Consider the following 14,448-nt stretch of genomic DNA (forward strand, 5'->3'; position numbering starts at 1 on the left):
TGGTACACACTGCAGTTACTGAGGGTCGGTGGGGGGGAGGGAGGGGATGGTACACACTGCTGTTACTGAGGGTCGGTGGGGGGGGGAGGGAGGGGATGGTACACACTGCTGTTACTGAGGGTGGGTGGGGGGGGGAGGGAGGGGATGGTACACACTGCTGTTACTGAGGGTCAGGTGGGGGGGGGGAGGGGATGGTACACACTGCTGTTACTGAGGGTCGGTGGGGAGGGCAGGGAGGGGATGGTACACACTGCTGTTACTGAGGGTCGGTGGGGGGGAGGGAGGGGATGGTACACACTGCTGTTACTGAGGGTCGGTGGGGGGGGGAGGGGATGGTACACACTGCTGTTACTGAGGGTCGGTGGGGGGAGGGAGGGGATGGTACACACTGCTGTTACTGAGGGTCGGTGGGGGGAGGGGGGAGGGGATGGTACACACTGCTGTTACTGAGGGTCGGTGGGGGGGGGAGGGAGGGGATGGTACACACTGCTGTTACTGAGGGTCAGTGGGGAGGGGGGGGGATGGTACACACTGCTGTTACTGAGGGTCGGTGGGGGGGGGGGAGGGGATGGTACACACTGCTGTTACTGAGGGGTCGGTGGGGGGGGGAGGGGATGGTACACACTGCTGTTACTGAGGGTCGGTGGTGGGGGGGAGGGGGGGGATGGTACACACTGCTGTTACTGAGGGTCGGGGGGGGGGGAGGGGATGGTACACACTGCTAGTACTGAGGGTCGGTGGGGGAGGGAGGGGATGGTACACACTGCTGTTACTGAGGGTCGGTGGGGGGAGGGAGGGGATGGTACACACTGCTGTTACTGAGGGTCGGTGGTGGGGGGGGAGGGGATGGTACACACTGCTGTTACTGAGGGTCGGTGGGGGGAGGGAGGGGATGGTACACACTGCTGTTACTGAGGGTCGGTGGGGGGGAGGGAGGGGATGGTACACACTGCTGTTACTGAGGGTCGGTGGTGGGGGGGAGGGGATGGTACACACTGCTGTTACTGAGGGTCGGTGGGGGGGGGGAGGGGATGGTACACACTGCTGTTACTGAGGGTCGGAGGGGTGGGGAGGGGGGAGGGGATGGTACACACTGCTGTTACTGAGGGTCGGTGGGGGGGGGAGGGAGGGGGATGGTACACACTGCTGTTACTGAGGGTCGGTGGAGGGAGGGGAGGGGATGGTACACACTGCTGTTACTGAGGGGTCGGTGGGGGGGGAGGGAGGGGATGGTACACACTGCTGTTACTGAGGGGTCGGTGGGGGGGGAGGGAGGGAGGGGATGGTACACACTGCTGTTACTGAGGGGTCGGTGGGGGGGAGGGAGGGAGGGGGATGGTACACACTGCTGTTACTGAGGGTCGGTGGGGGGGGAGGGAGGGAGGGGATGGTACACACTGCTGTTACTGAGGGTCGGTGGGGGGAGGGAGGGGATGGTACACACTGCTGTTACTGAGGGTCGGTGGCGGGGGGGAGGGAGGGGATGGTACACACTGCTGTTACTGAGGGTCGGTGGGGAGGGGGGGATGGTACACACTGCTGTTACTGAGGGGTCGGTGGGGGGAGGGAGGGGATGGTACACACTGCTGTTACTGAGGGTCGGTGGGGGGGAGGGAGGGGGATGGTACACACTGCTGTTACTGAGGGTCGGGGGGGGGGAGGGGATGGTACACACTGCTGTTACTGAGGGTCGGTGGGGGGGAGGGAGGGGATGGTACACACTGCTGTTACTGAGGGTCGGTGTGGGGGGGGGGGGAGGGGATGGGACACACTGCTGTTACTGAGGGTCGGTGGGGGGGGAGGGAGGGGATGGTACACACTGCTGTTACTGAGGGTCAGTGGGAAGGGGGGAGGGAGGGGATGGTACACACTGCTGTTACTGAGGGTCGGTGTGGGGGGGGAGAGGATGGTACACACTGCTGTTACTGAGGGTCGGTGGGGGGGGAGGGGGATGGTACACACTGCTGTTACTGAGGGTCGGTGGGGGGGAGGGAGGGGATGGTACACACTGCTGTTACTGAGCGTCGGTGGGGGGGAGGAGGGGATGGTACACACTGCTGTTACTGAGGGTCGGTGGGGGGAGGGGGGAGGGGATGGTACACACTGCTGTTACTGAGGGTCGGTGGGGGGGGAGGGGGGGAGGGGGATGGTACACACTGCTGTTACTGAGGGTCGGTGGGGGGGGGAGGGGATGGTACACACTGCTGTTACTGAGGGTCGGTGGTGGGGGGGAGGGGGGGGATGGTACACACTGCTGTTACTGAGGGTCGGGGGGGGGAGGGGATGGTACACACTGCTATTACTGAGGGTCGGTGGGGGGAGGGAGGGGATGGTACACACTGCTGTTACTGAGGGTCGGTGGTGGGGGGGAGGGGATGGTACACACTGCTGTTACTGAGGGTCGGTGGGGGGGGGGGGAGGGGATGGTACACACTGCTGTTACTGAGGGTCGGTGGGGGGGGAGGGAGGGGATGGTACACACTGCTGTTACTGAGGGTCGGTGGGGGGGGGGGAGGGGATGGTACACACTGCTGTTACTGAGGGTCGGTGGGGAGGGGGAGGGGATGGTACACACTGCTGTTACTGAGGGTCGGTGGGGGGGGAGGGAGGTGGATGGTACACACTGGTGTTACTGAGGGTCGGTGGGGGGAGGGAGGGGATGGTACACACTGCTGTTACTGAGGGTCGGTGGGGGGGGAGGGAGGGAGGGGATGGTACACACTGCTGTTACTGAGGGTCGGTGGGGGGGAGGGAGGGAGGGGATGGTACACACTGCTGTTACTGAGGGTCGGTGGGGGGGAGGGAGGGAGGGGATGGTACACACTGCTGTTACTGAGGGTCGGTGGGGGGGGAGGGAGGGGGATGGTACACACTGCTGTTACTGAGGGTCGGTGGGGGGGGGAGGGAGGGGATGGTACACACTGCTGTTACTGAGGGTCGGGGGGGGGGAGGGGATGGTACACACTGCTGTTACTGAGGGTCGGTGGGGAGGGGGGGATGGTACACACTGCTGTTACTGAGGGGTCGGGTGGGGGGGAGGGGAGGGGATGGTACACACTGCTGTTACTGAGGGTCGGTGGGGGGGAGGGAGGGGATGGTACACACTGCTGTTACTGAGGGTCGGGGGGGGGGAGGGGATGGTACACACTGCTGTTAGTGAGGGTCGGTGGGGGGGGAGGGAGGGGATGGTACACACTGCTGTTACTGAGGGTCGGTGTGGGGGGGGGGAGGGGATGGTACACACTGCTGTTACTGAGGGTCGGTGGGGGGGGAGGGAGGGGATGGTACACACTGCTGTTACTGAGGGTCAGTGGGAAGGGGGAGGGAGGGGATGGTACACACTGCTGTTACTGAGGGTCGGTGTGGGGGGAGGGAGGGGATGGTACACACTGCTGTTACTGAGGGTCGGTGGGGGAGGGGATGGTACACACTGCTGTTACTGAGGGTCGGTGGGGGAGGGGGACGGGATGGTACACACTGCTGTTACTGAGGGTCGGTGGGGGGGAGGGAGGGGATGGTACACACTGCTGTTACTGAGGGGTCGGTGGGGGGGGAGGGAGGGGATGGTACACACTGCTGTTACTGAGGGTCGGTGGGGGGGAGGGAGGGGATGGTACACACTGCTGTTACTTAGGGTCGGTGGGGGGGGAGGGAGGGGATGGTACACACTGCTGTTACTGAGGGTCGGTGGGGGGGGAGGGGATGGTACACACTGCTGTTACTGAGGGTCGGTGGGGGAGGGAGGGAGGGGATGGTACACACTGCTGTTACTGAGGGTCGGTGGGGGGGGAGGGATGGTACACACTGCTGTTACTGAGGGTCGGTGGGGGGGAGGGGAGGGGATGGTACACACTGCTGTTACTGAGGGTCGGTGGGGGAGGGAGGGGATGGTACACACTGCTGTTACTGAGGGTCGGTGGGGGAGGGAGGGGAGGGGATGGTACACACTGCTGTTACTGAGGGTCGGTGGGGGAGGGAGGGAGGGGATGGTACACACTGCTGTTACTGAGGGTCGGTGGGGAGGGGGAGGGGATGGTACACACTGCTGTTCCTGAGGGTCGGCTGTTCCTGAGGGTCGGTGGGGGGGAGGGGAGGGGATGGTACACACTGCTGTTACTGAGGGTCTATGGGGGGGGGGGGGGGGAGGGGATGGTACACACTGCTGTTACTGAGGGTCGGTGGGGGGGAGGGGATGGTACACACTGCTGTTACTGAGGGTCGGTGGGGGAGGGAGGGGATGGTACACACTGCTGTTACTGAGGGTCGGTGGGGGGATGGTACACACTGCTGTTACTGAGGGTCGGTGGGGGGGAGGGAGGGGATGGTACACACTGCTGTTACTGAGGGTCGGTGGGGGGATGGTACACACTGCTGTTACTGACGGTCGGTGGGGGGGGGGGGAGGGGATGGTACACACTGCTGTTACTGAGGGTCGGTGGGGGGGGGGGAGGGGATGGTACACACTGCTGTTACTGAGGGTCAGTGGGAGGGGGAGGGGATGGTACACACTGCTGTTACTGAGGGTCGGTGGGGGAGGGAGGGGATGGTACACACTGCTGTTACTGAGGGTCGGTGGGGGGAGGGAGGGGATGGTACACACTGCTGTTACTGAGGGTCGGTGGGGGAGGGAGGGGATGGTACACACTGCTGTTACTGAGGGTCGGTGGGGGAGGGAGGGGATGGTACACACTGCTGTTACTGAGGGTCAGTGGGAGGGGGAGGGGATGGTACACACTGCTGTTACTGAGGGTCGGTGGGTGGGGGAGGGAGGGGATGGTACACACTGCTGTTACTGAGGGTCAGTGGGAGGGGGAGGGGATGGTACACACTGCTGTTACTGAGGGTCGGTGGGGGGGGGGAGGGGATGGTACACACTGCTATTACTGAGGGTCAGTGGGAGGGGGAGGGGATGGTACACACTGCTGTTACTGAGGGTCGGTGGGGGGGGGGAGGGGATGGTACACACTGCTGTTACTGAGGGTCAGTGGGAGGGGGAGGGGATGGTACACACTGCTGTTACTGAGGGGGGGGGAGGGGGAGGGGGAGGGAGGGGATGGTACACACTGCTATTACTGAGGGTCGGTGGGTGGGGGGGAGGGAGGGGATGGTACACACTGCTATTACTGAGGGTCTGTGGGGGGGGAGGGAGGGGATGGTACACACTGCTGTTACTGAGGGTCGGTGGGGAGGGGGGCGGATGGTACACACTGCTGTTACTGAGGGTCGGTGGTGGGGAGGGAGGGGATGGTACACACTGCAGTTACTGAGGGTCGGTGGGGAGGGGGGCGGATGGTACACACTGCTGTTACTGAGGGTCGGTGGGGGGGGGGGGAGGGAGGGGATGGTACACACTGCTGTTACTGAGGGTCGGTGGGGGGGGGGGAGGGAGGGGATGGTACACACTGCTGTTACTGAGGGTCGGTGGCGGGGGGAGGGAGGGGATGGTACACACTGCTGTTACTGAGGGTCGGTGGGGGGGAGGGAGGGGATGGTACACACTGCTGTTACTGAGGGTCGGTGGGGGGGGGAGGGGGAGGGGATGGTACACACTGCTGTTACTGAGGGTCGGTGGGGGGGAGGGAGGGGATGGTACACACTGCTGTTCCTGAGGGTCGGTGGGGGGGAGGGAGGGGAAGGTACACACTGCTGTTACTGAGGGTTGGGGGGGGGAGGGGATGGTACACACTGCTGTTACTGAGGGTCGGTGGGAGGGGAGGGAGGGGATGGTACACACTGCTGTTACTGAGGGTCGGTGGGGGGGGGAGGGAGGGGATGGTACACACTGCTGTTACTGAGGGTCGGTGGAGGGGGAGGGGATGGTACACACTGCTGTTACTGAGCGTCGGTGGGGGGGGAGGGGATGGTACACACTGCTGTTACTGAGGGTCGGTGGGGGGGAGGGAGGGGATGGTACACACTGCTGTTACTGAGGGTCGGTGGGGGGGGGAGGGTGGGGATGGTACACACTGCTGTTACTGAGGGTCGGTGGGGGAGGGAGGGGATGGTACACACTGCTGTTACTGAGGGTCGGTGGGGGGAGGGAGGGGATGGTACACACTGCTGTTACTGAGGATCGGTGGGGGGCGGGAGGGAGGGGATGGTACACACTGCTGTTACTGAGGGTCGGTGGGGGGGGGAGGGAGGGGATGGTACACACTGCTGTTACAGAGGGTCGGTGGGGGGAGGGAGGGGATGGTACACACTGCTGTTACTGAGGGTCGGTGGGGGGAGAGGGAGGGGATGGTACACACTGCTGTTACTGAGGGTCGGTGGGGGGGGGAGGGAGGGGATGGTACACACTGCTGTTACTGAGCGTCGGTGGGGGGAGGGAGGGGATGGTACACACTGCTGTTACTGAGGGTCGGTGGGAGGGGAGGGGATGGTACACACTGCTGTTACTGAGGGTCGGTGGGGGGAGGGGATGGTACACACTGCTGTTACTGAGGGTCGGTGGGGGGGTGGGGAGGGGATGGTACACACTGCTGTTACTGAGGGTCGGTGGGGGAGGGAGGGGATGGTACACACTGCTGTTACTGAGGGTCGGTGGGGGGAGGGAGGGGATGGTACACACTGCAGTTACTGAGGGTCGGTGGGGGGGGGAGGGAGGGGATGGTACACACTGCTGTTACTGAGGGTCGGTGGGGGGGGGAGGGAGGGGATGGTACACACTGCAGTTACTGAGGTTCGGTGGGGGGGGAGGGGATGGTACACACTGCTGTTACTGAGGGTCGGTGGGGGGGGGAGGGGATGGTACACACTGCTGTTACTGAGGGTCGGTGGGGGGGGAGGGAGGGGATGGTACACACTGCTGTTACTGAGGGTCGGTGGGGGGGGGAGGGAGGGGATGGTACACACTGCTGTTACTGAGGGTCGGTGGGGGGGGGGGAGGGAGGGGATGGTACACACTGCTGTTACTGAGGGTCGGTGGGGGGGGGGAGGGAGGGGATGGTACACACTGCTGTTACTGAGGGTCGGTGGGGGAGGGAGGGGACGGTACACACTGCTGTTACTGAGGGTCGGTGGGGGGGGGGAGGGAGGGGACGGTACACACTGCTGTTACTGATGGTCGGTGGGGGGGGGGGGAGGGAGGGGATGGTACACACTGCTGTTACTGAGGGTCGGTGGGGGAGGGAGGGGACGGTACACACTGCTGTTACTGAGGGTCGGTGGGGGGGGAGGGAGGGGATGGTACACACTGCTGTTACTGAGGGTCGGTGGGGGGGGGAGGGAGGGGATGGTACACACTGCTGTTACTGAGGGTCGGTGGGGGGGGGGGGAGGGAGGGGATGGTACACACTGCTGTTACTGAGGGTCGGTGGGGGGGGGTGGAGGGAGGGGATGGTACACACTGCTGTTACTGAGGGTCGGTGGGGGAGGGAGGGGACGGTACACACTGCTGTTACTGAGGGTCGGTGGGGAGGGAGGGGACGGTACACACTGCTGTTACTGAGGGTCGGTGGGGGGGGGAGGGAGGGGACGGTACACACTGCTGTTACTGAGGGTCGGTGGGGGTGGGGGAGGGAGGGGATGGTACACACTGCTGTTACTGAGGGTCGGTGGGGGAGGGAGGGGACGGTACACACTGCTGTTACTGAGGGTCTGTGGGGGGGGAGGGAGGGGATGGTACACACTGCTGTTACTGAGGGTCGGTGGGGGGGGGAGGGAGGGGATGGTACACACTGCTGTTACTGAGGGTCGGTGGGGGAGGGAGGGGACGGTACACACTGCTGTTACTGAGGGTCGGTGGGGGGAGGGAGGGGACGGTACACACTGCAGTTACTGAGGGTCGGTGGTGGGGGGGGACGGAGGGGACGGTACACACTGCTGTTACTGAGGGTCGGTGGTGGGGGGGGACGGAGGGGACGGTACACACTGCTGTTACTGAGGGTCGGTGGGGGGGGGGAGGGAGGGGACGGTACACACTGCTGTTACTGAGGGTCGGTGGGGGGGGGGGAGGGAGGGGACGGTACACACTGGTGTTACTGAGGGTCGGTGGGGGGGGGGAGGGGACGGTACACACTGCTGTTACTGAGGGTCGGTGGGGGAGGGAGGGGATGGTACACACTGCTGTTACTGAGGGTCGGTGGGGGAGGGAGGGGACGGTACACACTGGTGTTACTGAGGGTCGGTGGGGGGGGGGAGGGGACGGTACACACTGCTGTTACTGAGGGTCGGTGGGGGGGGGAGGGGATGGTACACACTGCTGTTACTGAGGGTCGGTGGGGGGGGGGGGAGGGAGGGGATGGTACACACTGCTGTTACTGAGGGTCGGTGGGGGGGGGAGGGAGGGGATGGTACACACTGCTGTTACTGAGGGTCGTGGGGGGGGGGAGGGAGGGGATGGTACACACTGCTGTTACTGAGGGTCGGTGGGGGGGGGGAGGGGACGGTACACACTGCTGTTACTGAGGGTCGGTGGGGGGGGGGAGGGAGGGGATGGTACACACTGCTGTTACTGAGGGTCGGTGGGGGGGGGGAGGGAGGGGATGGTACACACTGCTGTTACTGAGGGTCGTGGGGGGGTGGAGGGAGGGGATGGTACACACTGCTGTTACTGAGGGTCGGTGGGGGGGGGGGAGGGGATGGTACACACTGCTGTTACTGAGGGTCGGTGGGGGGGGAGGGGATGGTACACACTGCTGTTACCGAGGCTCGGTGGGGGGGGGGGGGAGGGAGGGGATGGTACACACTGCTGTTACTGAGGGTCGGTGAGGGGGGGAGGGGATGGTACACACTGCTGTTACTGAGGGTCGGTGGGGGGGGGGTGGAGGGGATGGTACACACTGCTGTTACTGAGGGTCGGTGGGGGGGGGAGGGGATGGTACACACTGCTGTTACTGAGGGTCGGTGGGGGGGGGGGAGGGGATGGTACACACTGCTGTTACTGAGGGTGGGTGGGGGGGGAGGGAGGGGATGGTACACACTGCTGTTACTGAGGGTCGGTGGGGGGGGAGGGAGGGGATGGTACACACTGCTGTTACTGAGGGTGGGTGGGGGGGAGGGGATGGTACACACTGCTGTTACTGAGGGTGGGTGGGGAGGGAGGGAGGGGATGGTACACACTGCTGTTACTGAGGGTCGGTGGGGGGGGGAGGGAGGGGATGGTACACACTGCTGTTACTGAGGGTGGGTGGGGGAGGGGATGGTACACACTGCTGTTACTGAGGGTCAGTGGGTGGGGGGGAGGGGATGGTACACACTGCTGTTACTGAGGGTGGGTGGGGGAGGGAGGGAGGGGATGGTACACACTGCTGTTACTGAGGGTGGGTGGGGGGGGAGGGAGGGGATGGTACACACTGCTGTTACTGAGGGTCGGTGGGGGGGGGGAGGGGATGGTACACACTGCTGTTACTGAGGGTCGGTGAGGGGGGGAGGGGATGGTACACACTGCTGTTACTGAGGGTGGGTGGGGGGGAGGGAGGGGATGGTACACACTGCTGTTACTGAGGGTCAGTGGGGGGGGAGGGAGGGGATGGTACACACTGCTGTTACTGAGGGTCGGTGGGGGGGGAGGGAGGGGATGGTACACACTGCTGTTACTGAGGGTCGGTGGGGGAGGGAGGGGATGGTACACACTGCTGTTACTGAGGGTCGGTGGGGGGGGAGGGAGGGGATGGTACACACTGCTGTTACTGAGGGTCGGTGGGGGAGGGAGGGGATGGTACACACTGCTGTTACTGAGGGTCGGTGGGGGGAGGGAGGGGATGGTACACACTGCTGTTACTGAGGGTGGGTGGGGGGGAGGGAGGGGATGGTACACACTGCTGTTACTGAGGGTGGGTGGGGGGGAGGGAGGGGATGGTACACACTGCTGTTTCTGAGGGTGGGTGGGGGGGAGGGAGGGGATGGTACACACTGCTGTTTCTGAGGGTGGGTGGGGGGAAGGGAGGGGATGGTACACACTGCTGTTTCTGAGGGTGGGTGGGGGGGAGGGAGGGGATGGTACACACTGCTGTTTCTGAGGGTGGGTGGGGGGGAGGGAGGGGATGGTACACACTGCTGTTTCTGAGGGTGGGTGGGGGGGAGGGAGGGGATGGTACACACTGCTGTTTCTGAGGGTGGGTGGGGGGGAGGGAGGGGATGGTACACACTGCTGTTTCTGAGGGTGGGTGGGGGGGAGGGAGGGGATGGTACACACTGCTGTTTCTGAGGGTGGGTGGGGGGGAGGGAGGGGATGGTACACACTGCTGTTTCTGAGGGTGGGTGGGGGGGAGGGAGGGGATGGTACACACTGCTGTTTCTGAGGGTGGGTGGGGGGGAGGGAGGGGATGGTACACACTGCTGTTTCTGAGGGTGGGTGGGGGGGAGGGAGGGGATGGTACACACTGCTGTTACTGAGGGTGGGTGGGGGGGAGGGAGGGGATGGTACACACTGCTGTTACTGAGGGTCGGTGGGGGGGAGGGAGTGGGTGTTTGTGGATGTGGTGCCAATCAAACAGCTGCTTTCTCCTGGATGGTGTTGAGCTTCTTGAGTGTTGGAGCTGCCCCCATCCAGGGCAAGTGGGGAGTATTCCCTCACCCTCCTGACTTGTACCTTGTAGATGGTGGACAGGCTTTGGGGAGTCAGGAGGGGAGTTACTCACCGCAGTATTCCCAGCCTCTGACCTACTCTTGTCGCCACTGTGTTTATGGGGTGAGTCCAGTTCAGTTCCTGGTCAATGATAACCCCTGGGATGTTGGTATCGGGGGAATTCAGTGATGGTGACACTATTGAATATCATGGGGATGGTCGTTCGAATCTCCAAATTGTTATGGTGTAGAAGGCGATTTGGCCTGTCAGATCTACCCTGGACCTGTGAACGTTTTAACTTGGTACCAATCTCCTGCCTTTTGCCCACGTCAGATAATTATTTAAGTGAAAATAATCCCCTGTTGGATATCTGAGTTGAACTTGCCTCCTCCCCCTTTCCAGGCAATGTATTCCATAATGAATCATTCGCTGGGTCAAACAGCCTTTTCTCACACCACCCTTACACAGCACGTCAAACACATACCCTCTGGTTATTGTCCCTTCTCCAAGTGGGAACAGTTCTCTCTCGCTACTCTGTCCTGCTCCTGGAAACCTCCATCAGATCCCCCTCTCAGTCGCCTTCTCTCCAAGGGGAACAGCCCCAACCTCTTCCAGCTGTCCTCCAAACCCCTCCCCATCCCGACTGGGAAATATCTCCCCGATCCCTCACTGTCACTGGGTCCGAATCCTGGAATTCCCTCCCTCAGGGACATTGTGGGTCTACCCACAGCACAGGGACTGCAGTGGGTCAGGAAGGCAGCTCGCCCCCACCCTCTCAAGGGGGGGGCAACTAGGGACGGGTGATAAATCCTGGACCCAGCCAGCGATGCCCATGTCACCTGAGTAAATTGAAAAAGTACTCGGGGGGTTTCTGATTGCTGGAACCATTCCAGACTGAACAATTGTAACCAAGATCTCTCTCTGTGGTTTTGTGAACCAGTGGGTAAGGGGGTGAATGTGAAATCGATGTTGCTGATCCATTGCTGAGAGGGTGCAGGGTTTAATAGATTCAAACAGATGCCTTCCTTTGTCTTATTGACAGAAAATCTACAAGAAGAATGATCTGGACCAGTCTGGCACCATGAGCTCCAGTGAGATGCGAGTTGCTGTTGAGGAAGCTGGTGAGAAATTCCCCATCGTATGATGGGAAAAGAACAGGAGGCCATTCAGCCCCTCGAATATAATCCTATCTGTTATCTGTTGCTGCTGGGGAAAATGATGGTCTAGCAGCATTACTACTGGACTGTAAGGGTCCAAACCCGAATGTTCTGGGGAGCTGAGGTTAAATACTGTCACAGCAGATGGTACAAATTAAAAATTGAACTATTGTTGATTGTCAGAAAAAAGTCCCATCTGTTTCACGAATGCCCTTTTGATATCCTAGTTAGGCCTGCATGTGACTCCAGACCCACAGTAAACGTGGTTGCCCCTTAACGGCCCTCTGCACAATTAGGGATGGGGGGGATGTACTGGTTATACTGGTCTAGCCAGTGATACCCTGAGCCTGTGCGAATGGACCAGCCCATTGAGCTTGTTGAACAAGAACAGCAGGAGGCCACTCAGCCCCAGAAGGTCAGGGGTCACCATGACTTCAGTAAAGCCTTTGATAAGGTTCCACGTGGCAGGCTGTTGGAGAAAATGCAGAGACATGGGATTGAGGGTGATTGAGCAGTTTGGATTAGAAACTGGCTTTCTGAAAGAAGGCAGCGAGTGGTGGTTGATGGAAAATATTCAGCCTGGAGTCTGGTTACTAGTGGTGTGGCACAAGGGTCTGTTTTGGGACCATTGCTGTTTGTCATTTTTATAAACTACTTGGACGCAGGCATAGGTGGATGGATTAGTAAGTTTGTAGATGACACTAAAGTTGGTGGTGTAGTGGTCAGTGTGGAAGAATGTTACAGGTTGCAGGGGACTTGGATAAACTGCAGAATTGGGCTGAGAGGTGGCAAATGGAGTTCAATGCAGCTAAATGTGAGGTGATGCACTTTGGGAGGAATAACAGGAAGGCAGAGTACTGGGTCAATGGAAAGATTCTCGGTAGTGTGGATGTGCAGAGGGATCTTGGAGTCCATGTACACAGATCCCTGAAAGTTGCCCCCCAGGTGGATAGTGCTGTTAAGGCGGGATACGGTGTGTTAGGTTTTATTGGGAGAGGGATTGGGTTCCAGAACTGCAATATCATGCTACAACTATACAAAACGCTGGTGCAGCCACACTTGGAATATTGTGTACAGTTCTGGTCGCCCCATTACAGGAAGGATGTGGAAGCATTGGAAAAGGTGCAGAGGAGATTTACCAGGATGTTGCCTGGTCTGGAGGGAAGGTCTTATGAGGAAAGGCTGAGAGACTTGGGTCTGTTCTCATTGGAGAAGGCGGCGGCTAAGAGGGGATTTGATAGAGACATACAAGATGATCAGAGGATTAGATAGGGTAGAGAGGGAAAGTCCTTTTCCTAGGATGATGACGTCAGCTTGTACGGGGGGGGCATAGCTACAAATTGAGGGGTGATAGATTTAAGACAGATGTCAGAGACAGGTTCTTTACTCAGAGTGGTGAGGGGGTGGAATGCCCTACCTGCCAATGTAGTCAACTCAGCCACATTAGGGAGATTTAAACAATCCTTGGATAAGTTAATGGATGATGATGGGATAGTGTTGGGGGATGGGCTGAGAATAGTTCACAGGTTGGTGTAACATTAAGGGTTGAAGGGCCTGTTCTGTGCTGGATCGTTCTATGGTCTATGGTGTGAGTTCTGTGTGTGTCTCTGTCTCCCCAGGTTTCCACTTGAATAACCAGCTGACCCAGATAATTGTGGCCCGCTATTCCGAGGTGGATAATCTCACCCTTGATTTCGATAACTTTGTTTCCTGTCTCGTTCGCCTGGAAGCTGTTTTCAGTAAGTGTTACCCTCAGTGGGGAGGGTCCACCTGGCTGCTGGGATGGGGGGGGGGCAGGGTCAGGGGTCACTCTGACACTCACAGATTCTCCTCCTTTTTCAGAAATGTTTAATTCTCTGCCCAAGGATGGGGATGGTCTTGTCGAGCTCGGAATGCTGCAGGTGAGGGAGTGAACAGGACGGTGGGGGGGGGGAGAGTCTAACTGCTGTCTGCCTGATAATGACCCCACACTAAGTGCTCTTTCTCTCTCTCTCTCTCTCACACACAGTGGCTCACGTTGGTCATGGGCTGATGTTGCTGGACCAGCAGTGGACGGGGAAGAGCAATTTCTACTGGGACAGTGCTCCATGAAGTGTCCATTCTGTCTGAGACATGCGCCCTGCTGTCTCTCTCTCTGGGATCTTGTTGCTCAGCCCTGCCTCAGGGCTGCTTGTGTTTCTAGCAGTGGGTCATATCACCAGTGCACTGTGCTCTGATCTCTGCGGTGGATTAACTCTGACTCTGTTGCCTAATCCTCAGCATGGCTTTCTCTGAGGACCAGGTGGGTGGTTGTACCAACTTGGTCACTTTGTATTTCTGACTGAATAAAAATGGGTTGAAAACTCTGGGAGCACTCAGAACAATGTCTGATGTAGTCTTTGATCGACTGACTGGATTTCCAAAAGCAGTATTCCCTCTGCTGGTGCACGACCCGTAAAGCACAATTTTCAGAAACCAGCATTTATTATCCTGTCCCTAATTGCCCCTTGAGAGGGTGGGGGGTGAGCTGCCTTCCTGACCCGCTGCAGTCCGTGTGCTGGGGGTAGACCCACAATGTCCCTGAGGGAGGGAATTCCAGGATTCGGACGCAGTGACAGTGTTCCCAGTGAGGATGGGGAGGGGTTTGGAGGGGAACTTGCAGGGGGTGGGGTTCCTACATGTCTGGGTTGGTAACGTGGTGTCTGAGGAGTCTTGGTGAGTTTCTGCAGCCCACCTGCCACGAAATGTCATCGGGGAGTGTTTGGATCATCTGTTGTTGGTGATGGTGTGTGCTGAGAATGG

The 14,448-nt window shown here is 60.2% G+C and overlaps 1 protein-coding gene across 1 annotated transcript; it reads left to right on the plus strand.

Annotated features, from left to right (window-relative positions):
• Positions 1-11,532: 11,532 nt before the first annotated feature.
• LOC140454498 (calpain-1 catalytic subunit-like) lies at positions 11,533-14,030 on the plus strand. Its single transcript, XM_072549300.1, has 4 exons — positions 11,533-11,631; positions 13,287-13,406; positions 13,510-13,568; positions 13,676-14,030. The coding sequence occupies exons 1-4, from the start codon at positions 11,592-11,594 to the stop codon at positions 13,697-13,699; spliced, it is 243 nt and encodes an 80-aa protein (XP_072405401.1). The 5' UTR covers positions 11,533-11,591; the 3' UTR covers positions 13,700-14,030.
• The last annotated feature ends 418 nt before the right edge of the window (positions 14,031-14,448 follow it).

This window comes from Chiloscyllium punctatum, chromosome 3, assembly GCF_047496795.1.
Source record: "Chiloscyllium punctatum isolate Juve2018m chromosome 3, sChiPun1.3, whole genome shotgun sequence".
Classification (NCBI taxonomy): domain Eukaryota; kingdom Metazoa; phylum Chordata; class Chondrichthyes; order Orectolobiformes; family Hemiscylliidae; genus Chiloscyllium; species Chiloscyllium punctatum.

Excerpts from the sequence above, each read along its gene's own strand:
- LOC140454498 (XM_072549300.1), top strand. The coding sequence starts at position 11,592 with ATGAGCTCCAGTGAGATGCGAGTTGCTGTTGAGGAAGCTG. Across the intron at positions 13,407-13,509 it reads TCGCCTGGAAGCTGTTTTCA|AAATGTTTAATTCTCTGCCC; the intron begins GTAAGTGTTACC and ends CTCCTTTTTCAG. Across the intron at positions 13,569-13,675 it reads TCGAGCTCGGAATGCTGCAG|TGGCTCACGTTGGTCATGGG; the intron begins GTGAGGGAGTGA and ends TCTCACACACAG.